This window comes from Falco peregrinus, chromosome 6 (assembly GCF_023634155.1).
Source record: "Falco peregrinus isolate bFalPer1 chromosome 6, bFalPer1.pri, whole genome shotgun sequence".
Taxonomy (NCBI): Eukaryota; Metazoa; Chordata; class Aves; order Falconiformes; family Falconidae; genus Falco; species Falco peregrinus.
Genome location: NC_073726.1, coordinates 50743826 through 50771039, shown reverse-complemented (window position 1 = coordinate 50771039; position 27214 = coordinate 50743826). Strand labels below are relative to the sequence as shown.

At 45.4% G+C, this 27214-nt stretch overlaps 1 protein-coding gene and 1 long non-coding RNA gene across 2 annotated transcripts; both read right to left on the bottom strand.

The window, feature by feature from the left end:
• Positions 1–602: 602 nt before the first annotated feature.
• Positions 603–17510, bottom strand: LOC114013660 (uncharacterized). Its single transcript, XR_003556772.2, has 3 exons — positions 17176–17510; positions 5816–5921; positions 603–2346 (listed from the first exon to the last, which is right to left on the bottom strand). It is a non-coding gene; the product is annotated as an uncharacterized LOC114013660 (long non-coding RNA).
• Positions 17511–20208: 2698 nt separating this feature from the next.
• Positions 20209–25277, bottom strand: DUSP6 (dual specificity phosphatase 6). Its single transcript, XM_005242646.3, has 3 exons — positions 24253–25277; positions 23186–23623; positions 20209–21742 (listed from the first exon to the last, which is right to left on the bottom strand). Exons 1-3 carry the CDS (start codon positions 24653–24655, stop codon positions 21435–21437), a joined length of 1149 nt encoding a protein of 382 aa, XP_005242703.1. The 5' UTR covers positions 24656–25277; the 3' UTR covers positions 20209–21434.
• Positions 25278–27214: the final 1937 nt, after the last annotated feature.

Genomic DNA, 27214 nt, shown 5'->3' with positions numbered 1-27214 from the left:
CATTCACACAGGATACCTGCTGTGAACACTCCTTGCTATGAATTTTCTTTTGGTTGTTTTCTTGACACAAGGGCAACCCCACACCCAGGCACTCCCCGTATGTTCTCAGCAAAGTTGTAAAACAAGCTTTCTGAGTCAGGAGTTACACATTTCGGGTAAATACACCTGATAATGACCCACAACCTCCCCAGTCGCAGGTGTGGGACTTCATTGGCATGCGTGGTCTGGTGTAAGTGCCAAATAATCCATACGAGGTCTCCCATGTGGGATAAATTATTTTTATAGTTTATGAAGAGTATAAAAGGCTAAAAAAATCTGTATTTTTGTCTTCATCATTTGGTTCATCTGAAATCAAATATTTGCACCTTTTGTTTGATTATCACATACTTGCCTCTGCTCATCATCTGCTCATCTAGCCAGAATGACTAGTCCTTAACATTCATGCCTTTCCAAACTTCATAGTAGCTGGCTTATTATCATTGTTCATCTCTATTTCTTGAGAAGGAGAGAAGTACCACAAATAGAGATGCGTCTAAACATAGAAACACTGAAGACATAGAAAACACCTTTATGTTAATGATTATAACACACATATACAATATTAACTGAGTAGCTGAGAACACAAGTAACATACAAGTTAAAAACAAACAGCTTCATTACAAGCCAGGCAGTAAACAGACAGCTGGCTTCTAAAAGATATACTACTTCCTGCTGCTTTCCACATACATCATGTTTATTTGAAATTTCAGTGGGCTTATGCAAACTGGACAGCTCTACAGAATTCTCATTAGGTCATTTAACTTTCTGGTGAATGAGTGGTACAAATTCCTCTTTGAGACAAAACCCAGAAGTAAACATGTTGCAGACTCTTGCCGTAGAGATTTGGCTTCTTAATTTGACCCGTAGCAGCTAGAGGTCCTGGTGTGATGGTGAGGAAAGAATCATCACCCTTGCTTCCACACAACATTCAGCCAGTGGATAATAGTTGATATATGCATTTTTTGCTTGTTTGATTCTCAAAACATCCACTTTGCAATTGCTAAACAGGAAAATTAGAAACTTCATAATAAGGTGTTTCTTTAGTTAAATCAATGTCTTCCTAGACAGCTGTTACCACACACTTTGATCAAACGCAGTGCCTCTAAAGCTAGATGAATTACAGAGTCTTTTTGCATGATCATCTTTATAGAATTTTTTAAATGTTAGTTTTAGTCCCTATTCATTCCAATGAATATTCCTGATCTAATCTCCTTTCGCACTAGTGGCATGACCCAGCTCTTGGCAAAATAGATGGGAACCTTTCCATTAATTTCAGTGGGCACTAAAGTGATCCCTGAAGATCAATTAGCAGATCATTGTTTAGTTATGTGCAAAGCTCTGCTAGGAATGGATTTTACACCTATTTTGTAAAGGAGCCATCCAGAAACTGGAAGTTTGTTTCCTGTAATTCATGGCCCCATTGGGTAATGCAGTAGAATACATTATGAGTGCTAATGTGAGCACCAGTATCTAGACAAATATTTTGTTTATTCACTGCCATCAGGGTTCTTGAAAAGAACATCCCATAAATTCTTAATGTTAAGTACCTAAAATAAGCATCACTGAGACACACTGAGTCAGAGCAGAAAACGAATAAGGTATCATATTCTGAGATCTTTTTAGTAGTGTTTAATTATTACACCTGAAAAGAGTACTGTTCTTCTTTTTGAAAGAAGTGTTTTTATAAAGGTGACATTTACATAGATCATAAAATAAAGTCTCCCAATTAGAGTACATGTGGGAAAGCCAATGCAGGAAAAAGATTGCCTCACTGTTTTGTACTGCCTCCCAGCTTAGAGACTTAAAAAGAGATTCCAATTTCCAGATAATCCACCTTTGTCCAGAACCAAATGCCAACACTTCTTGTGTTTTTTGTTAAATCAGTAATAGTATCTAAATAGCATTTTGAAGAAATATGAGTTAGAGATGTGGAAAAAATGAAAAAAATATCACAAAAAGTGCAATATGTGTTTACCATGCCAGATATCCAGATATCTTTCATGATAACTGTCTTTCAGGACAAATGGAAGGTTGGTAAATCATTTGAGAAGTGTCACTGGGAAATTGTTAATTCAACAAAGAGACAATGGGTAGTGTTGAAAGGGGAACTTCTGGTTAGAGGAAGACTAGCAAAGGGATTTCTAAAAGATCAGTCAGGGCCCATCTTTTTCAGTACTGTCATAAGAGAATTTGGCACAGAAATAGAAATGAGAGAAAGAAAGCTGGTGACAATTCTTACCTGAAAGTATTTATCATCACAGTGAGGGAGCAGGCTTTTTTAAAGGAAGAACCGGAGAACTTTGAGGTCTAAAGTAATAGAAATGGCATAAAATGCAACATTATAATTGCAAAGTCTTCCAATTACTAATAAAATTTTTTTGCTACAACACGCTACTTTGAAATAAATGAGAGGGAGAAATAACTGAGAGCATCAGTTACTCACAGGATGATTATATTCCATCAGTGTGATCTGACTGTGAAGCAGGCAAGTGCAATCCCCATAAATCCCTTTTCCAGGAGAGGTAAGAAACTATTAGCATCATTGTACCTGTGGAACCTCCTCTTATATATTCTGATTGCTTGTGTTCAAGAAAGATGAATGCAAGCTAAAAGAAATATGGTGAACAAAATAATGATGAGCAACTGAAAACACTTAACTTGTCTAGCAAAACAAGAACTGTGAGGTGGTATGTTTGCTGCACCTCAGGGGTAAAACAGAGGAGAGAGGAAAAAATAGTAGTGCTAGAGGACAATGTCAGGATAAGGCCAAGTATAAATGGTCCATGGGTGAACATAGCCTAGAATATACGAAAAGTTTTCTAACCATCAAAACATCATATGACCTGGAACAGTTTTCCTCCTGCAGGTGTGGGGCCATACTTTTGCAGTGGAGCTTCATGAATTTGTAAAGAGGAGAAAGAAAAAAGAGACAAAGATTTGCACGTCCATGCTGAAGTTTTATATACATTGATTTCAGTCTTCGCTTCTCTTAAAACCTCCTGGAGTGTTTTTGATGAGTAGATAGGTGAATCTGCGTCATTCAGGGGTTCAGCTGTAGGTTTGCCACCAGCCCTTGAGGCTGATGACTGGTTGCAGCAAGTTCAACAGATTAGCAATCGGACTGTGATCCAGAGGTGGGATGGATGTAATCTTTGCCAGAATATTTTTCCTTGCTGTGGCACCACACAGTATGAAGTGCATTGAAGAGAAGGAACAAATTCTTTTATCATTCCCTTCCCCTTTGCCCCATATTTACCTTCACAGATGTAGCCCATTACATTGACTGAAGTGTAAGTATTCCCAAAGGAGAGAAGCAGGGTAATTTGTGTTCCTGACTTATTCCTGCTAACAGTTGAACCTAGGATTATTTTCTGTGGACATTAAAAAAGCTTTCCACAGGTAGAAGCTACAGTGGTAACAGCATTTCTTCGATAAATACTTCTTGGTATTGCCAAGATTTCTCTTCAGATCTATAGCTCTGCTAGGCATCTGTGTGGCTGAATTGTAACAGCAAGAACTGTCATAGGTTGTTGGAAGGATTCATATACCAGCAGAAATGTCTGTATGTTTACTTCGATTAGCAGTCTTCCCTTTTGCCAAAGGAATGTCATGTGCTAACTTTCACAGTGTTGTGTGAAGCACTGTTACTTTTGTTTTACACATGGGAACCTGAGAGGCTATATATGACTTACTGAAAAAGAATTATAGAAATACTGTGAAGAGATCACAAGCAAGTTCTCCCAAAGCATTCCAGCCATTTGAATAACCCTTCTCTTTCATCCTAGAAAACTTCAGCTGAGGTTACCAAGGGTTCCTGCATGTGAAAGGCCAATGGGATTCATGCCTGGAATAGAAAGTACACAGTGAAGCCACATATATTTCTAGTCTGTGCAGCTGAAATGACAAACAAAAAGCCATCAGTACTTCCTACGACATAGAAGAGTTGTGGCTACAGAAGGACTTTTGGCACTCAAGCCCGTTAATTTTGGCTCTCTGAATAAAGGGTTGTGCTGTCCTGCAAAAAAAAGGCATTCTGTTTCTGTTGTAAAAGGGGCCATGTAAGAAAGGAGACAGGCAAATACACAAGAGAGCTTAAAGAAGGAAACCTCTGACGCACTATGTGTTTCAGATCTTTATCATTGATTTAACTTGTCCGTGGCAAGGAGCTGTTGTTTATAGACCTCATGTTCTTCTCTGATGAGTGATTTGGGCTGTGTTGATTTATAAAGTGAATGGTCTGACTATGGTTTTGAGTTTTCTGCTTTGCCTGCTTGCCCTGCAGAAGCCACCATGAAGTTTCTCTAGTGAGATATTCTCTGTGGCTTCTCAAATGTTGTCTTATGTCCTCTGTTCAGGCTTAAGCACTTATCAGAAATATGGGATAAAGTATTTCACATTGCTTTACTTTTATAGACATAAGTCTGTCAGACACCTGAACATCCAGTACCAGCTGTTAGAGTTACATACCCAGGTAATCTAAACAGCCTATTTACTGAGGCAGTCACTTAGAGTTACTCAATAAGAAACACCAAGATTCCGGTTGTGTTTGAAATCACTTTTTCATTGAGAGTTAAGGTCTCTGAGAGGCATTTGCAAGGAAAAGTCTTGCAATATCCTTGATGTCCAAACCCCCAGACTCTCACCTCTGGACAGGGCAAATCTGTGCTTTTTCCTTACATGGTATCCCTAGAGAAGGAGCCAGCCTTTTCTACTATGGCCTAGTGGTTGCAGTGTCTTTCTTTTCCTGCAGAGGATTATAGCCATATCTCCCCTGTAAAGTGGGATTACATGGATAGGCAGGTTATTGATTGGCCTGGAATGGAGGAGACTCTCCCTCTGCTAAAGTACAAAGCAAAGAGGTAAATATTGGTGAGAAAGAGAAGGAATGACTCCATGGTCCTAGTAGTCAGCCTGTCCCTTACAAGAGAGCTCTGCAAAGTGACTGCCACTAAGGCACTGCAGTTGTGGCCTCTTGCTGAACAGTGGCATCACCGTCAAAATAGATGGGTCTTTCTGCAAGTTGGGTTTGAAATCTTTCATGCTGAGAAGGGCTCCAGATCTTCTGGAGAAGAAATATAAGCCATTACAGAAAAGCTGGACTCCTAAATCTCTAACTTCCCAAAAGAAAGTGGCCAGCACTGCTTTTCTGGGAAGCTTTATGCTACCAGACTATATTAAGGATGCTCTGTACATGAGGTCTCACAAGAAACTTAAATGGCGGAACAGCTACTGCTGGTCTCAGCTGAGACCTGCATGTCCATTTGCTCAAAACAGATCTCTGTAACAAAGCACAGATGTATAACTCTAAGCATCAGAAAAAAAATTCAGGTTAAAGAGGTAAGCATATACTGAGATTAGCACCTTTTTCTACCAACAGGGTTTTCTAACATGATTTTCAGTTTAGGTTCCTCAGAAACATTTTGATCCTACTTCAGGATTAAAACCCTCTGTGGTATAAAGCCCTTTGTCCAGTCACATGCATTAGCTGTAAAGTCCAATATTAAAAATAAGCATGAATTATCAGTTTTGTCCACACAAAAATACTCCTCAAAAGTGCAAATACAAAAGGTCTCTGGAGGCTGTTACTTTGGGTAAGCATTGGCTCAGATTTTGGACCCTGCTGACTTCAGAGGCATGTGACTAAGAACAGATCTTCACCGTGTGCATCTAAATGGCTTTGGTTTATATGCATTATCATTTGTTAACTCACCTTAAGTACTGAGGTGTAAGTGAAGTTAAAGTGGTAAATAATGTGTAACACTGCATTGTTACATACCTAAAAAGCCTCTTGGCTTGTCTGAACTGTGCCTGTTGATATTGGCGATTCTGTGGTGTCAGTGTCTCCCAGACACTGCAGTGACATTCCTTGTGAATACACCAACCTGGACAGAAGACATAAAGAAACCACATTTAGAAGAACTTCTTCTTCACCCTGGTCACGCTATGTTTTGAGAAAAACTGGCAGAAACCAGCTTTGAGGAACAGCTTTGCCTTGCTTGGCAGCTGCGTTCTCTGTGTCGGCTGCCGGCAGAGCTCCAAGGTGATCTCACCATCACCTTCTCTTTAGCCTCATTTCCTGAGGAACTTGAGCTTCTTTCTCTATTCATGCTGTCTTTCCATTTGTATTTCAGTTTGTCATTTGCCTCCTACCCTGCTAGCTTTTAAATCTGACAGCTGCTGACAATCACGTCAGACAAGAACAGAATTTCCGATGGGAGATGAGTTCCTACAAGCCTTGTGAAAATCAACAGGTGGGTAGAGGAAAGCAACTAATGCAAATTAGAGAAAAGAAAAACAGAGAAAAGTTTCAATATGAGCTCCACAAGACCTTCTGGATGGACAATCACCATGCATGTGTCTGCTTTCTGAGCAGCATGCATATGGGCCACAGCATCTGCAGTACTCGTGCTACCTCAGCCTGTAGTTACAGGACATGGGGGTAAAATGAGGTGAAGAAAAAATAGGGAAATAGAGGAAACAGGAGTAAATTAGGATTAATGTGAGGATGTGTAGCAGACATGAGGGGACTAGGGAAGTCTTACAGACTTTTGAGAGAAACTGTGATTATCATGGGAAGGTCAGATGAAAATCCATAGGAAGTTGGGCTTCCTTGTTCTGCTTCACATGAGACAGGATATGTGACATATTTAGAACTGAACCAGCTCAAAGTATAGTGGAAAAAATGCAGACCTTCAGAGTAGAGCCAAGCTACAATTTCATTAGATACTGTCTTCATTCCAGATTAGGCCAGATTTGACAACAGATGTAGCTGCGCCTATGCAGTAACCGTATTCAGAGCGAAAAGGGACTTGCAGCTAAGCTTTCAATAAAGGCCCTTGCTAAGTAGCTCCATTGCTGAAAACTGAGTATCTGAGTTTAAACTAAGGAAACATTGGCTGCATCAAGTACTGAATGTGGGTTATTTTGAAGCATAAACTATACCCTTGCCATGGATGAAACAGGCCCCCATCAAAGATCAACAGACGTCTCCACTGTCAAATACTTCAGCTCCCTGTTTGCTGCCAGCATCTGATCCTCTCATCATTCATGCTGCATATATGCTCGCTCACTCCCAGGCTCCCTTCTGAAGTGAAATGACTAGTTTCCTTGGAGAGGAAGCCTGGATACAGTTGACAAAATAGTTTGCTCCAGGCTCGGCTCCAGACAGACAAAATGGACTTGGACTGTAGCAAGTTTAACTCCCTCAGCCTGTGATAGTTGTCTGATGTCATTCCAATAGGTCTTGTGTCCTCAAATCACCTACGTGCTGTCATGGCACACCACAAGCAGGCAATACATACTTTGAATTAGTAAATCATAAATATTTAATAATAATTTCTCAGGGCCATATGGGGCCAAAGAAGACCTGTGTCAAAGACCATCCAAAATCCAGCCATGCTGCCTAAAAAAGAGTAGTTACTCCTGAGCAACGTGGACGGGAGTCATCTTGCACCACTTGGCCTGGGGTCAGAGACTACCCTTTGAGCAGCTGCCCTGGTAGTGCAAATACGGCTCCAGAGAAGCCAGAGCAGACAGCAGAGATCCCAACAGAAGGACTTTGCTTCCAGGCTTACAGCTGGAATTTGAACTATTCACACCGATAGGTGCCACCCCTCTCCATCAGCTTTTACTTGGGAGACTTGGGCAGCCGCACCAGCCCTTCTCCTCAGAGGCTGGGTAAAATATTCCCTCAAAATAGATAAAGAGGTAATAATTTTATTTTCCTAGTTGCTTAAGGAGAGTGTTAGAAGAGTTAATCCGGGATCAAAGGTCTTTGTTAGCACAGAGTCTTTTGAATCCCATGTGTGCTAGACACAAAAATAACACAGAAAGTGTACAGATCTGAAAATGACAGCCAGGATGGAAACCAAATCAGCCACTACCTTCTAATGTCATTTAATGTCTTTTGAATGTTTGGGTCAAGTTTGATTTTGGTGGTTTATGTAATTTGTTGTAGATTTAGCCAGCTGCTGAATCCTTTCAAGTAAAACTTTCCAAAAGGGCCTTAAACTCCAGCGACAAGTATAGTTATTTGTATGTCAACTGCTGCTTCTATTTATAGGATGATAAAAATATCCCCCAATCAGTAACTCTCTAAGAGACAAGTATTTCATAAAAATAGATTACAAAAAAAAAAAAAAAAAAAACCAAACCAAAACACACACACACACAAAAAAACAACAAAGAAGCAGGCATGTTTTAGGTTAACAGAAACATTGACATTCCAAACTCCCCTCGTAACCCTTATATTTAAGATATCAGTAAATTGAGGTAGCAAAACCACTCAGACACAAACACACCAACTTCACATAGGAAAAGGAATATTAATATATCCTATGGTGAATGAACACAAAAATAAGTGGAAGTTTTTAATGACTCACATAAAATTAAATTAACCATTTTCTGTGATACCCAGTAGAGCTCACATGAAGGCATTTACCAGAGGTGTATGTGCTTTTAAAGGGTGTTGATTTAGGGCCTGATTTGTTTGAAGATTGACTTGAAAGAATTTCAAAGGATGTAGCTTAATTAAAAATATTCCAAACTTTGCATACCTTGCAAAACCTTTTGACCTTTCATGACATTTAATGCTTGAAGGTGAGGAGCTGACTGACTGCTTCTCACTTCACCAAAGGCACTTCTGATCCTTCCCCCCATGCAACAACAGTCATTAATTGTTGATAGGTGCTCATTACACCAACCTAAAACGGGTGTCTAGAGAAGTAGCAGGTTAGTATGTTGCAGGCATCTACTGCACTGGGGGTACTTTTTCCAGCTGTGCATCAGACGTGGCTCATCCTTTCAAAGATCCCAAGGACAGAGCATGCACGCAAAGGTCTGCCTGTTGCAGCCATTGCAAAGCCTGGCATTCCCACCGATGGAGGAATCAAATGGAGCTATCCATTAACAGGCCAGCGAGGCGTCATTAGAGGGACTCCTCCGACCCCTGCTGCCTCCCATGATGGATGGCCTGCTGTCACCCCCTCTAAGAGGGCCTCTCACCACGCAGGCTGTTTGCATTCAGTCAACACTTTGCTTTTATAGGCCTGCGGAGCCAAAGATTGCCAGACTTTTGAACCCCAGGCTAACTTCTGTCTGGCTGCAGCCTCATTTTCTGGAGCCAAAATCTTTTTTAACAACTACACAATAACAAGTAATTAGGGTAAAGTCTGCTAATCTTCTCCTTTGGGCCTGGAGGTTGTGTATCCAGAATCCGTTGGGGTGAAGGTAGAATTACTGCCATCAAAGCCTGAGGTTACTTTGTAAAAGGGGTTGAACTCTAGGTCAAGGAAATGTTAACTGGACAAAGAGAGATTGGGGCAGATAGCGTTAAAATTAAAACTGAGATAATGCAGAATTGACTGCTTTTCCTCTGGAAACTAGCTGAATGCAAGACATGAAGGGAAAGCTACAGCATTTCTTTTGAAAATAAAAGCACAGCAATAAAGGATCTATTGACTTACTTTCATTTGGGAATTTATTTTTAGTCTCTTTATTCCATAAGACAAAGCAAAATATCTTTCTTTTTTTTTCTTTTTTTTCTTTTTTTTTTTATGTCACCTTATATTTGGGCCACACTGTTTCCTAAAGCTGTTCATTGTACTAAATTAAATAAGCTATTTCTTAAACTCCTTCTCCCTCTCTCTCCCCTAAAAGCCCTAGCACAAAATTCATTAGAAATGGAGAGGTTTCTGCTCTTAAGAGTCCTGAGGACAAATGGGACTTTCTGGGTGGCCAGAAGGATAAACAAGCCCAGACTCACACATACGTGGAGGAAACGCGCTCCAGAAGAGAGCAGTTTTTGTGCAGTGTCCTGCACATAGCACAAGGCTGGGTTTTGTGACTCCACTGCTTGTACATAGCATAGGTCGAGGAGAGATTCCAGTTTTTCAAGGGATTAGAGCCCAACCACTGAAAATCTTTAAACTTTCAAAATAAGATGACAGATTTTGCCTGGAAATCCGTCACAGAGCAGGGAAGCCCTCATTCCACAGAATGGAGTCACTCCAAAATTAAATCCGCTTGCTGCCATCAAGGATAACAAATATGCTGCTACCCCCTTGCTGGTATCAAAGCTGACAGCTCCAACAGGATCGGCGGCACTTTGTTCTCCCCCGTTGCTGTGAGCAGGCCTTTGCCTGCTGCTGCCAGTGAATTTTGAGTCCCTATATGGGAGTGGAAGAGGGGAAATGTTGAGGCCAGCTATTTCCCATGCCAGGTCCTGCTGGGCTCTGTCACGGCACCCTGGCCACCTCTCTTGCTTTTGGAAAATGGGTGGAAATGCTTCAGCTGACACAGGCAAGGGGTATCTTTGGAAATCCTCAGTATGTGATGGCAATTAGCACAGCAGTGGAACTACCTCAGAGTTCAATTCTCAGGGCAAAGATGCATTTAATGGTGCTGCAATTGCCAGCTGGATTAAGCCAAGCACAGGAAAGCAGATACAGCTTTCCGCTTCCAAGTTGAGCTACCAGAATGATCCTCTTGTGGGTCCTCTGCAAAGCTGAAGGCTCCCAGAGTAGCTGGCACAGCTACCCTGTGCCACATCTACATTGTGTGCCACAGCTACATCGTGGCAGGAAAAGTGTTTTGCACAAGACCAATGGTAGCAAAAACAACTCTCAGCTCTGTGATGGGACACATGAGTCCACAGGGAAAGATGTATCCAGCCTCACATCTTCCTCCCAAGGAGGTGGCATCCTAGAGCTCTCCCCTGGGCAGTGGACAGAAGGACACTTTCCAGTCTTTCCAGTAAAAAAGGCAATAGCCAGTCTTCTTTCTTTCCCTGTCATTTTGTTGGCTTTTCCCAAGGGTTTTAGGAACCCCAGGCTGGTATTACCTTCATGAAAATGTAAATTTTCTCCATACATGAGCTAAATGAAACAGGTTTCATCAATAACAGCTTTCTTTTGTGATGGGTACGTTTTGCATATATTTTCTTTTAATTATATGAGAGTAAAAAAAATTAGTGGTGATGACTAATCATGGACACAAAGCACTTTTTTTTTTTTTCTTTTGAAGCGTTCTTCTGACATGGAGATAGAAAATGACAAGTGCATTTTTATGTTAATTATGGCCATGTGAATTACCCCAGATAGATGGCACAGCAATGCTAAAATGCACTGAAGTGGAGAGTGCCTTTTTTTCTGAAACCTAGCACAGGAGCAGTGTCCATGTTACCACAGACATTGTGATGTTTCTTTAAGATTCAGGTAAGAAGTAACTGCTCTCTGCTGCACTAGCAGCAACACCAAAACTAGTTAACTTTTGCCTGGTTTAAATGCCTCACAAATCAAATTAAACAGTATAACCGTGAAGCAATTCTGTATTTGTGTGAATATAACAAATTGGTCTTTAGTCAGACACCTTTCAGACTGAAATGCAAACCTGTCTCCTAATTCAAATGCCTCTGTCCATACGCTTTTCTGTGTTAACTATGTAAAATGGCATTTTGCAGCTACCAGTGAAAACTGCCCATCAAAATACTACACAATACTTCTTCAATTAGGACAGCTTTTAGTTTTAGAATACGATTTATAAGCACATTGTGGCTGTTACACAAAGTTCAGTTATAAATGGGAAGAAAAAGTAGACAGAAATTGATGCTGCAGAAAAAAAAACTAGCCTTCTTCTGTGAGGAACCTGTAGTTTCACACGTGGGTGTTACCCTGTTGTGCAGCTAGCAACCCAGTTTGGGGGTGTTGCAGGCTTGTTTCCTTTAGGAAAGAAATCAAGCGTATGGGTCCGGCGTGCCTTCTGGTAGCATCCCATTTTAATTCTTCTTTTTTTTTTCTATGAACCCAACAGAAGCAGACATAAGAAAGCACTTCCCTTGGCCAGAAGCCCTCCAGTTTGTCTTTCTAATTAATTCCATGCCCAGACACTGGGGCCATAGTTAGATTTTATAGCTAAACCAATCTCAGCTCAAGCTAACGTCAAAAGGTTCAGTTCTATCTGTCCCTCTATTGCCACTAATTGCATCCTCCTATTCCTGACATTGCACTGTCTGTTGTTTTTCTGACCTCATGGTGTGCTACATCAGGGCTGGATCACCAGAAAAAAATATTGGTAAGTTTTGCAGTGTTTTGCAGACAGGCAAGTGCTTATAACAGTAAAGGAAGAAACAAAAGGACACAACTGAAAACTGAGAAGGAGAAAGGGAATAGACTGCCTTTTCAGAGGCATCTGATCATCTGATTGCCTGGTCTAGCATCAGACTGTACCCTGCACCCTGACTGTCTGCTCCATCTCAGTGTGATGACCATGACTCTTTCCCTTATAATCTGGTGACTTTTTTCTTTTCTGTATAAACAACATCTTGCCCATCATATTCTTGTTCTTGCAGGCACAGACCAAGTATTTTAGTACTGCTCAACTTTGTCATCCGCTCCTTGCCTTGGGCTGTAACCCGTGTCTGCTTCCTACCATCGTTGTATAAAAGAGCATTTATTAAACTCTCTGGTACTGAGTCCAAAAGAAGCAAACCCACTGTCTTTAGCCAGGACTGTGATTACCAACAGATCAGACCTGCCTGACAAAAATTCTGACTTCCAGGCAGACAACCAAAAGACAAAAACAGCTAGAAACTTCTACAGGGAATGAATCAATCCTCATCATCACCATAGGTAGAAGGCGCAAGGAACAGAATCATCTGACATTCACTTTGGAACAATACAAGTTCCTTTCTGTGTTTCTTGAGTAACAGTAACTCACATTTACAAGAATACATTAGAAAATATATTTTTTCCTTTTTTTGCCCTAAGTAATGGCACTCACACGCACAGCTCCTGGGCCTGATTCATCACTGTATTACTTCAGCTTTATTTCAGAGACTCCATTTATAGTGCTGCAACAAGATGAACCATGAGTCCTGTTTGTGATGCTCTCAAAAGCAAAAGGGCAGGATGGACTTTTAAGTGGCTTGTCACTTAGGACTGAGTTGCTTAAGTTCCCTGTTTGATGCTCTTCTGTGGAACCAGCTCCCCAGGATGTGAGGGCTCTACACTTCCCAAACAAACTGCTTCTTCCTCCCTTATGCTCAGCAGCCAAAACACAACGGCATTTAGCTCGTTAGTTAATTCAAAAAATGCTAGTAACGTGAGAAATTGCCCTGCCCAAGAATTCTCAGATTCTTCAATCATTAGTCGATATTATCAATTATTATGTAGCCTGCAGCATGCCAAAAGGATGCCATAGTGTCTGATTTTGCCAATAGTTAAGCATGTGAATAACTTTACTGGCAGGAACAAGTTCATTGAACTCTGCAATAAGACTCAGCAATCCAAGGCTGTAGATAAGAATTATCATTCTGGAACATAGCAACAGGAACGTTATTTAAATCAAGCTACACACTGTAGCTGGCTGTGCAGGACTCAGGAAAAAGGGCAATTTTCTTTTGACCTCACATGATTATTGTATTTATTATTTATATCACAATAATGTCTGATAGCTTTAACTAGCTCTCATTAGCCAAGGTACTGTATAAACATACCAGGTGAATAAATCCATGCCAAAGGAAACTTACATATACTTTGAAGCATAAAAAGTGAGAACCCTGTTAATTTTATTCCACCATAATCAACAGGGTCATTTAAAACCTAATACTGTAATAACAAACTGAGGGCTTGAGTGTGATCTCTGCTACTCTTGTGTAAAGCCATAGGAATGCCATTCATTTAGACCTCAACAGAGAGGTTGAAATACGTATCGCTGGCAGGAAGTAAAAACACTATATTATTAAGGTGGCAATGATGTCAAGCACTTTGAAGCTTACAGAAGAACTTCTGCATCTAGCTGCCATCTGAGACACCTCAAAACATACAAAGTTTAACTTTTAACCAGAAACAGCTACATTTTCTCATCTCTCACCTTTCCAGCAACATCATCAAGGTACCCTGCTTTCTGTCAGCTGACGTGCATTTTCTCCTCTGCCTAACACCAAAGCTGTTTGTATATGACTGATCTCATCCATATTTTGCCCAGGGAAAACAGGGATGTAAAGAGCATTTATACTGCATAGTGCAGAGACACTTGAGACAAGTGCAATCAGTACTGCTCAGGTATAGAAAACAGTATAGCCATGCAATCAAACTTACCAATTTTGTGGCAGACTTACTGCATGATCTTCTACCGCACTGACACAACATCACACGTGTCCCCCCCGCCTCCCAGCACACTGTGCCATCACTGCTCACCGGGGCTGGCAGCTCAATGCCAGCAGCCGGCTCAGCTAAATTTTAACACTGCTAACTTATAAAGACAGTTCAAGATGCAGTTGCTTGGCATGTGCAAATCACCATCTTACAACTGCTCAAATCTTGGGCAAATGGAGCTTTTCAGGGAAGCAATGCCAAGCACATATCCAACACACCCTGCCAGATTCTGTGTCCCTTGCTCCAGGCACAGAGCACTGAAGATGTTTGAGGAAACAGTAACAGATTTTGTTACACAGACAAAAACCAAGGCATTTTCTTCAGAAAAAAGGGCCAAGTCTTTTAGGATGACATTTTCAGAGGGATATTCATTTCTTTTCATCTTTGTAGATCAGCCTGAGGCATTTATATTCAAGTCCAAACAAAGTCTAGCAAAGCTGTAAACATCTAAAAAATCCTCTAAGAGGAAGCATTGGTCTACCTTAATAATAGGTATTGTCTACTGTCTGCTTTGACGGTAATTTGCAAATATAAAAAAGCTTCTGTTCACATACAGTAGCCTGCAAAATTTCACTTACAACAAAAAAAACTGGGTGAGGGATTGTAAAAGTGTGTGTGAAAGACTAATTTGTTGTTCCTGTTTGTATTCCCAGAAATCAAACACATTTTGTCTTTATTTATAACAAAAACATCCTGCACAGAATCAAAGCATTACTCAGTTCCTAATGCTTAAATTCATTATCAGCTCAGTGCTGGGCTTCAGCATGGGCTGAATTTCAGCCAAGATGAGAGGTGTTGTACCACATTTCTTCACAGAGAGCAGGGTTGGCCTAGAACCCCTCAAACAAATGAATGTGGTAGAAATACGGACAGAGAAAGTGCAATTTTGATCACTGATAGCCCAGGAAATCCTAATCAGTCGAGCAATAGGTGAAGTCTCACTGATCCTGAATATTGTTTTTATATGTTAGTAGGTCCCTAGGACACTAAAATTATAATTTTTTAAGGTGAGACATTTTGACTTTCTAGCTCTTCATCTCTTTCAGAATCCTATAATGTATGCAGGGAAAAAAGGATCTACAAAAATTACTAATGTCCCTAATGGTCTCTACATAGAGGCAGATGATGTCTTCAAGGGGCTCAAGACTGTTACGACCACCAGTCTGTGGCAGAGTCTCCACTGGTAGTCTCTACCACTATGCTGATTTACATCATTTGAGTGTCCAGCCTACTAACTGAACAGCTAATGTGTTTTCACAGATACTAAAAACTAGTGCTTCCAGTCTGTTTTTGTAAGGACATAATTTCATAGCAAAGGGAAAGACCTCCATCTTTAAACTATAAAGAACTTTTGCCCCGAGTAAACCAAGTGTCAGCAACCAATGTTTTTCAGATGGCTTCACTTGCAAATGGGAATTTATTTCCTACAGAGTTGAGGTCAGCAAGAAAAAAAGATGAAGACAGAGACTTCCGCAATGCCACAAAACATGGCTTTAACAGAAAAACAGAGAAGTTCATTAAAATAAAAATCTTGGAGTTAAGCAAGAACATCACCCGTTTAGGAAGGTGGAAGATCTTGGTAGCAGGACCTTCCAAAACACTTGTGCCTTTGGCAAAATGACCGCAGTGCTTCACCATAGCCTTCACTACTCCCATGTAGTATCATTTTATGTCACTGGTATCTGCAGTGCTAGAACAGCCTAGGGATGGGAGAGCACCAGCATTTCTGCACGCTTCCTGCATCCTGGGGATTGCAGCTGTGAAGCAGAGCAGGGTGCACTTTCTATTGCATCTCTCAAATATAGTCTTGAATGCAACTTCTGTCATTAAGAAATATTTCCTAAACAGACTCCATACCCCCACTTTCCATCTGATAATCATCTCCTTGTGTTTGTGGTAAGTCAACATCCTTCATCTTTGCCTTATGAGGAAAAGCTATGGCTGTGAGCACTCAAAAATTCCCTCAGCGCTTGCAGATGCCTATGATAACAAACAACAGAAAGCATCTAACACGCTTTTTTCCTTTCCTTACAGAGACAAGCACTTCACTCAAAAGAGAGCGGGTCCCATACCAGCTTTCTGCCTGTGCTATTTACCAAGTTATAGCACATGCTTAGCTCTCAAATTTGGCAATGAAGAAAGGAGACACATGATGCAGCAGTATCCATTTCTGGCTGTTGGGGGCGGGGGGCAGGGGGCGGGGGGAAGGGCAGAGTTCATATACCCCAATGTCACCACACACCATGAGAAAACACTAGTGGGTAGCCTTTATTTCCCTTCAGCTATGAGGTGTTTGGAGCAAACTCAGCCACCTTGAATGCAGCATCTTGCTGGAGTCCCAGGAGTCACTCACATGCGCTGCTGTGTGATGGAGGGGTCTGGCCCCATACTTGTGTACCTGGGGTAACTGAGCAATGCTGAGCATGCACACACGATGTCTAGGGGGCCCACTGAACTGAGCTTAGCAATTTGTTCCACGATCTTCACTCAGGCAAAGCTTCTAGTGATTTATAGCGGTGTGGAGAGGGGGCCTAAGCTGTTGCCTTGTTTGAATGCTCACATGCAATTGTTTTTCCTGGAGCTCTGAATGAAGTGTCATCATGCTTTTCAACAGGGAAAGATTTTTGGATAAGCTTTTCAGAGAAGCTGAAGAAATGTTCTCCAGACATACGACTGTTAAGCCTTGCTTCAGTTTTTCTAGCAGAGCCACCTTTGGCAGCCACGTTTTTGGTCTCTCCCTGCTTTCCACACCAATCCCCACTCCTCAGAGGGGAGTCAGTGCCCCGTGATGCTGGGTGGGCCCGAGGAAAGGCTCCTTCCTCACGCCCGCCTTCCCTGTTAGCAGCAGCAGAGTGCTGGGTGCTATATACAGAGGACCCTGGGAAGCCATGTGGAGCCAAATCTACACAGCAACAGGGAATGGAGATGGGAAATAAAGCCATCTGCTACAAGTGGCAAGAGGACAGCAGTAGTATTTACTTACTTCTTGCTCATATACACCTTTCCTACAGCTCACGTACAACTGACCAAGTCCATGAGACTCATCCTGTTTTCCACTGTGAAAACAAAGAGAAGCAGGGAGGCTTAAGGCTGGGAGAAAATGGAGCTGATTTAGGAAACATGAGACAAACAGCAAGAGGGTAACAGGGGGAAAAGAGAGGGTAAGAAAATGAAAGAGAAGTAAGGAAGGACCATGGAGCTTAAGTAAAGATCTGTGGAACTACAGAAGGCACAGTGGGAAGAGCAGCATTAAAAAGGGTCAAGAAACAGGACAGGGAAAGAGAAAACAATGGCTACAACAACCACAAAAACCAGAAGGAGCTGGAAGACATTTTGAAGGTGGTCATAGAGTGGTTTGAAAGGGTGTGAGTGGGAAAGAGGAAATGCAAGAAGGGGAACAGCACAATGAACTACACGTTATTGCGCAGAAAATGGAAAGCAAAGTGCTAATGTGCACCCAAACACTGAGGGGAACCTTGGCCTTACCAGAGCAAAGGGGACATGGGTGTCCTGGGACACAATTACACCCTTTGTGTTAAAGGCACAGATGGGTCACATGAGAAAGCTCTGATCACTCCTGAGGGTACAGTTTTCCTTGCTAGTATCTCCATAGCTTCTGAAGGAATTCAGTGCCTCACACTCCTACGTTATAATATGAAGCAGGTTCTGAACTTTTTAGCTGCAAAGGGGCGATATTCCCCACCGCACCCCCCTTTCCCCTGTACACATCAGGCCTGTCCCTACAGACACAAAGGATTTATTCTTCCCTTTACAAATTACTTTACCAGCTGAGGAACCGCAATAGCTGCCAAACCCCCCAGAAGCCCGAGACCTCTGCCCCATCACAGCAAGGACTGAAATGCAGGAGGAGAAAGAGGAAGCAAGTTATTTTGAAACAAGTGCTGGGGGGTGGAGGGGTGGGAGGGACAGAGAAAGGCTGCAGGAGCAAGCAGAGCCCGCTCAGAAAAGCTGGCAGGTTCTCATGTAGCATGAGCTGCTCCCTCCGCCATGCTGGGGCAGGGTTACCCAGGAGCCTGGGGCAGGGGGTGTGTATGGTGGGTGTGAACTTTGTTGGCAAGAGCTCTCGCTGCTTTTCCCTCCAAACCACTTGTAATTAAGAGCCGGCATGTGAGTGAGCGTGAGCACCCCCAGCAAAATCAGAGGTCAAACAAGGTTTTGGGTTGGCTCCAGCTCCGGTTTGGGTTTGCCTGTGACCAAAGTTGTTCTCACCCCAGTGCTGGTTCAAGTTCAGCCAAGGTTTCTGACTAACAGCCCTGGTTCGGGCCTTGCTTTGAGGAAAAAATCTGGAACAAGTTTTTTGCCCGACTTTGCCGTATGTGTGTGTTTATGTGAGCAAAGCTTGTCTTGCTTGCTTGTCCTGAAAAATGATGAATTGCAGAAATACCCACTTGGTGTTAGTCATTCAGTGAAGCAGGAAGGAAGCAGGAAGCCCTTGTAAGCACTAACTTTTCAAAGCAGCTCACAGAGAAAGCCAAGGCCCTCCTCCCCTAGGCTACATGGCTGCATGCTGCTCTTTACCTCCTCACCTTGACGGGCACCCAGTCACAATTAACATTTGCAATTCATTCAGCTGGAAATATTTGCCTGGTGCAAACAGCTGAGGCATTTGGCTCCAGCCCTTTCTCCGGGCAGGGCGTATTAAAAAAGGGGGAGGGAGGACGAGCCCTACACTTGCTGAACAGGAGAGGCCCAATTGCGCTCAACAGGTTCAGTTCACGCTGTGACCCTGCCCGGCTTCCTGCTATTCAGATGTGTTACTTCCCCTTTGTGGTAATGGCCTGTGGCAGCCGGCCAGAAAACACTATTAATTTCAGAAGTGGCCTGACAACAAACCCACAGCGAAATGAGAGGAAGTGGCGGGGAGGCCATCTGTTGACTTCAGCAGAACAGTAGGGACACAGCTACGTAGGTTCTACAAGGAAAGCAGATTAATAATCCACAAAGAGGAAACTGGCTAAAATTATCTGCAGACCACATAAAAAAAAAAAAAAAAAAAAAGAAAAAAACCAAGGGAGTCACTTGAGCTGCAGCTGGACAGGAAATTGCTAGAGCTGCTTGCAAATCTCCACTTTGAACAGAGCAGCACAGGGAATGCCAAGAGCGGAAACCGTTCAAAACTGGATTAGCACAAGCCAAGTTTAACTACAACCCACTTCTACTTTCACAGTTTATGCACTCAATCTAGGCCACTACTGCATGAGACACTGACTCACTTTTTTCCCATGTTTTTGTTTGCTTTTCATTTCACACACTTGCAGTTTCTAAAATTACTTGAAACGTGCTCTGGCTGCCAGGAGTTCTGCAGAACCCCAGCCGACAGCCCCAGCTGCAACATCAGCCCATCAGCCTGGTACTGCACGCGCATTTTGGCACCACCCTACCTTGGGCCACTTCTCATCAGGAAGGATGTTAATGAAAATAAGTTGCAGCAGGAAGTTTTGCAATCCCCCTTTTTCCTTCTACAGAAACAGGGCTACTTGAAGGGTCCAAAGAGGAAATGAGGTGACTAAGGATATATAGAAACTTTTCCTCCCTGCCTTCACCTGCAGCATGGCTGAAAAGCAAGTGGAAAGGAAAAAAAAAAAATTACAGGCTACAGAATGCTGATGGATCTCTGTAAAATGAATTCCTGCCAGACAGATAAGGAGAGTGTGAACCCATCTCCTGGCACCTGTAATAGAGTGGACAAAAAATCCTTATGCCCTAGGGTCAGGTGCTTCCCTGGGGTAGCAGAGGGATGCTGGAATATTTTGCAATTAACCTAAAGGCCTTCAAAAGCATTCCCTTCACCAAAGCAAGACAAGAATCCAGCACATACACTGTTTATTCATTTAGGCACCAGTGGACCAAAGGGGAAATCAAAGCTTTATTGTCTTAGGGGCTGTACAAAAACTATTGAAAGCAATCATTACTTTTAAACATAACCATATGTGTATGTGCAATTAACCACACCCACACAGAAGGGAAAGGGGGAATAAACCAGCCAGGTTCTCAATAGCCAAAAATAGTTATTTATTTATTAATAATTTAAGGTTTTACATTCTTATAATAAATTCCATCTTAAAACTTTTACACCGTGAATTAGACTCTCCCTTATTGGCAACCATGTGCAGGTTCCCTGTGCGTACACACAGGTACAAATGCTCGCACATACTTCCAGTTTTATACAAAAAAAAAAAAAAAAAAGGACGCAAAATATTGCATTTGAGGTGAAGCTCCCTGAAGAATTTGTACAGAGGTAATGCACTGTTTAGCACATCTGAAAGTTTTAAAAAGTGATCAAAAAATCTTTCGCATTCAAAGACAAACCTCCTCCCAGATGATCTATTTACAAAAGATAAGGCAAAAAATTAATTTAATTTAAAAAATATATATATATCATGTGGAAACTACATCAAGAGAGTGAGAAAAAAAAAATCACCACAAGGAAGAGAAAGATATATGAAAAAAAAGACTGTACTTGCTCACAAAACATAATTTGCAAACTTCTCACCATTGCCATTTCTCCCTCACGGAAAGCTTGCTTCAGTTGAACAATAAAATTAAGCATGCTGCAAATATACTCTTTGCAATTTAAAAAACAAAACAAAAAAACCCCAAACAAATAAAGCAGAATTTATGAAGAGAACAAAAACACAAGCGTCCCTTGGATTGATTTCTTGAATACATGTGAATTCAAAAAAAATTGCAAATCAATTTAAGATTAAGTATTTACATTGATCAAGTAGAATACTACCAAGCTCCCGGCAAACAAGTACTCCAAATACACTAAGCTGAAATCTTTCTTTGGCTCCTCTAAATTAAAACAAACAAACAAACAAAAATAACCAGTCTTCACTGAAGACAAAGATGTGTGTCACAGATCCGAAAGCAGAGAAGGAAGCAGGACAGTTCCAGTCTAGAGAACACGTGCTCAGCCTGTCCAGCCTTCCCCTACCCCCCTGCAAGTCCTCGGACCCAAGCCACTGTGCAAGCAGGGATGAGCGTGTGCTGTCCACCTGCCGCCTGGTCACTGTGGTCCTTCCCAGAGAGCTCACCATGTTCCCTCCCTTCGCAATAGCTGATTCCATACTGTGTAACCTTTCCTAGCCTGCCCTGGCAGCTGCTTTTTGGTAGCAGAGGCCAGAAAAAGAGAAAGCTGCGTTTTCTGTATCACTGCCAAAGAGAAACCATTGAGGAGTGATCCCATGAAATGGACAGGAGAAGGGAGGTGGTGGGAGCTCACGTGGACTGCAGGGAATCCACCTGGAAGACGTTCTGGTTGGAAGGGGTGGTGAAGTACAGCTGCTGGTTCGGCACTCGATTGTCACAGGGGCTACTCAGCCCCAGAGTCCGCTCGAAGTCCAGCAGCTGACCCATGAAGTTGAAGTTGGGTGAAATGTTGGACTTCTTCATCTTTACAATATCATAGGCATCGTTCATAGACAAGTTGAGCTTCTGCATGAGGTAGGCCACTGTCACCGTGACCGAGCGGCTGATCCCTGCTAAGCAATGCACCAGGACACCGCAGTTCTTCCCCCGTGCTTCATCTGTACAAAGAGGCAGAGAAGGACACATAAGACTAGGGGTTGGTAACTGATCTCTCAACACAAGTGAGGTTAGTGTAAAGCAGGAAGAAAGGACGATTCTGATCCCAGTGGCCAGCAGTGCAATGCAAGAGTTAACTTCACCAGCTTAAAACCAGGACAAGAGAAGAATCCACCCCCCTACATATATGTACCTGAGTTCAAGACCTGAGAAAACTAAGAACGAGACAAAGGGAGTAGGATATGCTGCATGACACTGGTTTAAAAGTCAGTTTTAAAGGACACGCTTTCGCCTGGAGATTTGCCTTAAATTCTTCCAGTCCCCTTGCCCCGGCATGGAAATCCTGCAATATGTCACTGAATGCCTTTTATACAGACCAGCAGACTGCAAAGGTCTATTAAATTATTCTCCAACTGTTGTGCAGCTAACAATGGAGGTATTCAGGCATTTTAAAAGAATGAGGAAAGTCACAGGGGACAGCCCATTAGGAGGAACAGGATGTCAACATTGGTTGAAAATGGGTTCCTTTGTAATAGGAAATGCATTACAATGCCTGGAGATTAGTTTCTTTGTGGCTTCCAGCCCACATTTCTTCCTGCTGGGCTCAGATTACCTACATTCTCCACTATTACCGGTATCACTCAACTGGATTACAGCACAGCTTCCCAACAGATAATGTGATGCCGACCCCACCGCACCCCGATGGGGCGATTTCAGTCCTCCCCGAAACGAAGGAGAGTGCAGATTTTAACCAGAACTCCTTGAGCCCAAGGGGACGCGTTTCCAAAGCTGACGGATAATGTCTAAGGGCTGGCTAACCGAGGCACGGAGCCCGAGAGGTATATCATTATTACGAGATTTAATTAAAGCTCTGACTATACATTTGCCAGGGATACTGCCTATGAATAACTTGTATTTAAAAGCTAAAGTTAGCTTCCCAGATAGTTTCTTTTTATTATACTGCTCTTCAGTAGCCTCAAGAAGCAAAAAAAAAAAAAAACCCCAACAAAAACAAAAAACCCAAAAGCACACCAAACACTACCACCAAGAAAAGAACGAATAAGCCATCGACACGGGGCTCATCTGCTCATTTACCCCCCCTCCCTGCCCCGCCGGGAAAAGATTTAAACAGATCCCCCACCCCGCGCATCGCTCACTCCCCAGCTCCAGCAAACGGCTCGGGGAGGAATCCCCCAGCCAGCCAACCCAGACAGGCGTTTGCAACCTGCAAACGTCGCTTACAATTCACCGGGCTCCTCAATAACCTCCCAACCAGCCCCCCCGCCCCCCGACTTAGGCCGGCTTTAAAACCAGAGAGCGGGGCATGCCCCAGAGACCGCCAGCAAATCTGCTGCCGCTGCTCGCCCGCCCGAAATCTGAATTCTGCGGCAGAAACTGAGTTCTGCCGCTTGACATACAGCTGTTAGCAAATACCCGAATCTCACCTATAAAGGAGATGGCCTCAGGAAAGAACTGAGACAGATTTTGGCTCCAGTGGTCAGAGATTGGGATCTGTTTGTACTTGAATTCGCCGGCGTTTTCAAAGAGATTAGGCAGGTTGGGGGTAACATTCAAGATGTATTTAATGCCAAACTCTTCTAAAACGTCCAGGTTAGTGGAGTCCTTGGCACAGCCTAAGTAGAGGTAGGGTAAAATCTCCACCGGGAAGGAAGGCTGGTTGTTGGAGAGAGGGCTGCCATCGGAGTCCGTGGCACTGTTGGGGTCTCTGTCAATGTCAGATTCAATGTCTGATGAGGAATCGGAACTGATTCGGAGGCCTCCCAAGCCCAGGACAGGCAAAGGAGGAGAGCTGCTGCTACACGAACTGTCTAGGTTAGTTTCGCAGTGCAGGGCAAACTCGGCCTGGAACTTGCTGAAACCACCTGGGAAGAAAAGCAAAGGAGGGAGGCGGGGGGAAGGCAACCTGATATAAGATGGCAAGCCGGCATACTTCCCTGGTACAGCCCTGTCTGCAAAGGGGCATCCGCTTCCCACCCCTCGAGCCCCGGGAAAAAGAAAAAAAAATAATAATGTCACATCGCACTCTCATGCAGACGGACTAACCTAAAGGAGGTAAAATCCGCCCGCTGCGGCGGAGGGCTCAGCACAGTCAAGATTAAAGCTCTGTGCCGCGTCTCCCTGCGGGGACCTCCGAAGAGATGCCTCGGCGGCAGTGCCTCCTGCCCTCCCCGCCTCACGCCGGGATCCACATTAGCCCCGTGTTCCCCGCGCCGCTACAGCGATCCCAGCCCTCGAGGTCTCTTTAAACAAAGCGAGGACAGGGATGCTGCGGACAGAGAGGGCCGTGCGAAAAGCCCCCTGCCCAGGATGCTGTCCTCCCCGAGTGTCAGCGTGCAATGCCCGGGGGACGCTGCAGACACCCCCACCACCCCCCCCTTCCCCGGGCACAGAGCCGCACCGCCGAGCCGCGGGGCTCGCCGCCCCGCCAGCCGCAGCTCCGGCCCCCCCGGCAGGCAGGGACCTCTCCCCCAACCCCGGCAGCCCTTCTCACCTTCCAGATAAAACGCCTTGCAGCCTTCGTCTTTGAGGCGCTTGAGGAGCAGCCCCAGCACGGACTCGCCGCCCGTGTTCTCGTTCCAGTCGCGGCTGTGCTCGTCGTACAGCACCACCGTGTCGGTGCCGCACCGGCGGGCGAAGCGCTCCCGGTCCTCCTCGCTGCTGGCGACGAGGGACCGCAGGGGCAGGTTGCCCTTCTGCAGCCGCCGCAGCATGATGCCGGGGATGGCCACGTTGATGGCCGACTCGATGTGGGACGACTCGTACAACTCCTGCGGCCGACAGTCCATCAGCAGCAGCCGGTCGTTGCCCATCTCCAGCTGCTCGTTCAGCCACGCCACGGATTTACTAATCGCCATTTCCGACGCGAAAGGGACGGGTCTGAACGTATCTAGCATGAGGAAGGACGGGGGGAGCGGAGCGTGCTCTGGAAGCGCCCCTCTCTCTCACAGAGGCATGCGGCTGGCGCGGCGGCGGGCTGCACCCCTCCAACTCCGCACAACTTATCTCCCTCCGCCCCAGGAAAATGAATCACGCAGCCCCCCCGCGCCGCCTCCCCCACGCCGGGCGGCGGTGGAGTCACGGGGAGGGAGAAGCAGCCCCGGCCCCGGCGTGCGTGTGCGAGTGTGAGTGAGTGTGTGCGCGCGCGCGCGTGTGCCTGCTCGCGCCACGCGCGCGCAGCCAGCCTGCCCGGTCTCCTCTCTCCTTTTTTTTTTTTTTTGTCAATGAATCCCTGAATGAACCTGCCTAATCGCCGCAGCAGCCCGAGCCCTGAGGCTTTTCCTCCACCGCGAGTGAATGAAATCCAATTAACGTGCCGCCGAGCGGGGCTGCCCCGCTCAGCGCGGAAACACCGCGGCAGCGGCGCCGCCGCTGCCGCTCGCCGCTCCCCGCCCGCCGCCACCCGCGCCCCGCGGCCGCGGCCCCGCGCAGCCCGCCGGCTCCTCAATGGGTACAACCGCGGGACGCCTCAATGGATACATGCTCCGGCGCAGCCAATGGGGGCGCGCGGAAGGGGCTGTTGCCGCGGCGACGGGCCGGCTGGAACAGGTTGTGTTGATGAATCGTTAATGAGTTTGTCATTCACAAAAACGGAAAGGAATTTCCGCTCCGGATAAGCCGAGTGCAAACAAGCGGCAGCCGCGGCGCGGCGGGCGGGGGCGGCGGGGGCAGGTGAGGGGGCGCGGCGCCGCCCTCCCCTTCCCTCCCCTCCGCGGGCGCTGGCACCGGCGCCAGCCCCGGGACGGCCGCCGCCACCGGCGGAACAAAAGGCACCTTTCCTCTCCCTCCGCATTTCCTCTCCCTACATCCGACGCCCGCGGGGGGCCGGCTGCGTCGTACCCCCGCTAATTCCCCAGCGTTGCTCGCCGCCCGGTTTTTCATTAGGGCGTTCTAGGAATCCCATTTTTAAGGAGGCGGCAGCCTCTGTCCTCAGCTGATCTCTGCGCGGGTGAAGGGTAAACCCCGAGCTAATCTCTGCCTACGCGGCCCGGCTTTAATCGCTGCAGGCAGCGCAGCCGGCACCGCCTCGGGAGCAGCCTGCGGACACAGCCAGAGCCCGGGCGGGCCGCCCCAAAACGCGACCGGGAGGAGAGGAGCCCGCCTCGGTGCGGCCGGCCCCTGCTGGCAGCAGTCCCCGGGCACCGCTCACCGGGCTGGGGCGCGAGGCTGCCGCCAGCGCGGGGCTCGCAGCCACCCCTGGGGGCGCCCCGGCCCGGCCCGGCGGGGCCCCCCGCCCCTGGCAGCCCTCCCGCAGGCGGGCCCGGCCGCCGCACCGGCTCCTCCCGCCAGGCGGCCGGCGGGGGGTCCCGCCGCCGCCGTCCAGCGCCTTTCCCGGCCGGACGGAAGGACACCGCGGTCGCTCCCGCACCGGGGGGCGGGGGCTGCGGAGCGCGGCGCCGGGGGAGCGGGCGGAGGGGCGCCGGCGGGCCGGGGGCTGAGCCGGGCAGCGGTGTTCCAAGGTGCGGGGTAGCAAGCTGGTGAGCGTACTGCGGGAGCGAAAATAAATCGGCAGAAACCTGGCTGGCCTAAACGCTAATCCCGTCGCCAACATCTGTTTGGGAGTAAAATTGTTCTGGAGAGGCTAATCTCGTTCACACCGCTGCGTGTTTCAGGGCGCGTTGGTTTTAGCCCGGTTCCTTCGGTAGCGAGCGGCTGCAGAGCGTTGGCCCTGGGAACAGTGGCGTGGACAGTCCTGGGTGTTCTGCACAGAAAACACCTCTGATGTTAATTAAAGTTGGCACATCGGTTGCTGCGGTTTCAAGCAAGACTGACGCCCAGATGGCATGAACGACATCCTCCCCAGCAGGGATTTTGAGAGGATGCCTGCTTGCTACCTTTTTCAAGGGCTTGAAAGTGGGACTGAAGTAGCCCTAAGCAGGGGGGGCTTTGGCTACGCTGATGTGCCACTGGCTGGGCAACGCACCACATGCCTTGTCCCACCGCTCAGCGGAGGCAAATTGTCCAGTCCACCGTGCCCACTGGTCCTGCCCCCTCTCATTAGGGAGTTCCCAGGCTGTTCTTACCAGCTGCTCCACTTGCTGATCAGCTCTGTGTATTCAGGGTATGGCGTGTAACTGTTCAGAGAAGTGACAGATCAGAGCAGGAGCCTTTAATTTTTATTTATTTGTTCGTGTGTTTTAATTCCCTCCCTGTCTCTGTGTTATTTAAGTCTTCTGTTTTCACCCATGTCAGGGGTCAGGCAGGACAGCAAATTCTTTGAGGCTGGCACTGTTGGTCACTCTGCGTTAGTATGACAAATAGCACAGTCCTGGTAAAATGAATAATGAGGTCATAATTTAGGTACTACTTCCCCCTACACCCCGCATCCCCCCTTAAAATTGCCACCGTGTTTATTTTTTACCCTTCTTCTCAAGTGTATCAGATCAAGTTTTTGTTCAAATTTTACAAACTAATATAACCCGAACTTCAACCTTACGAACCATGGATTTCAGGCT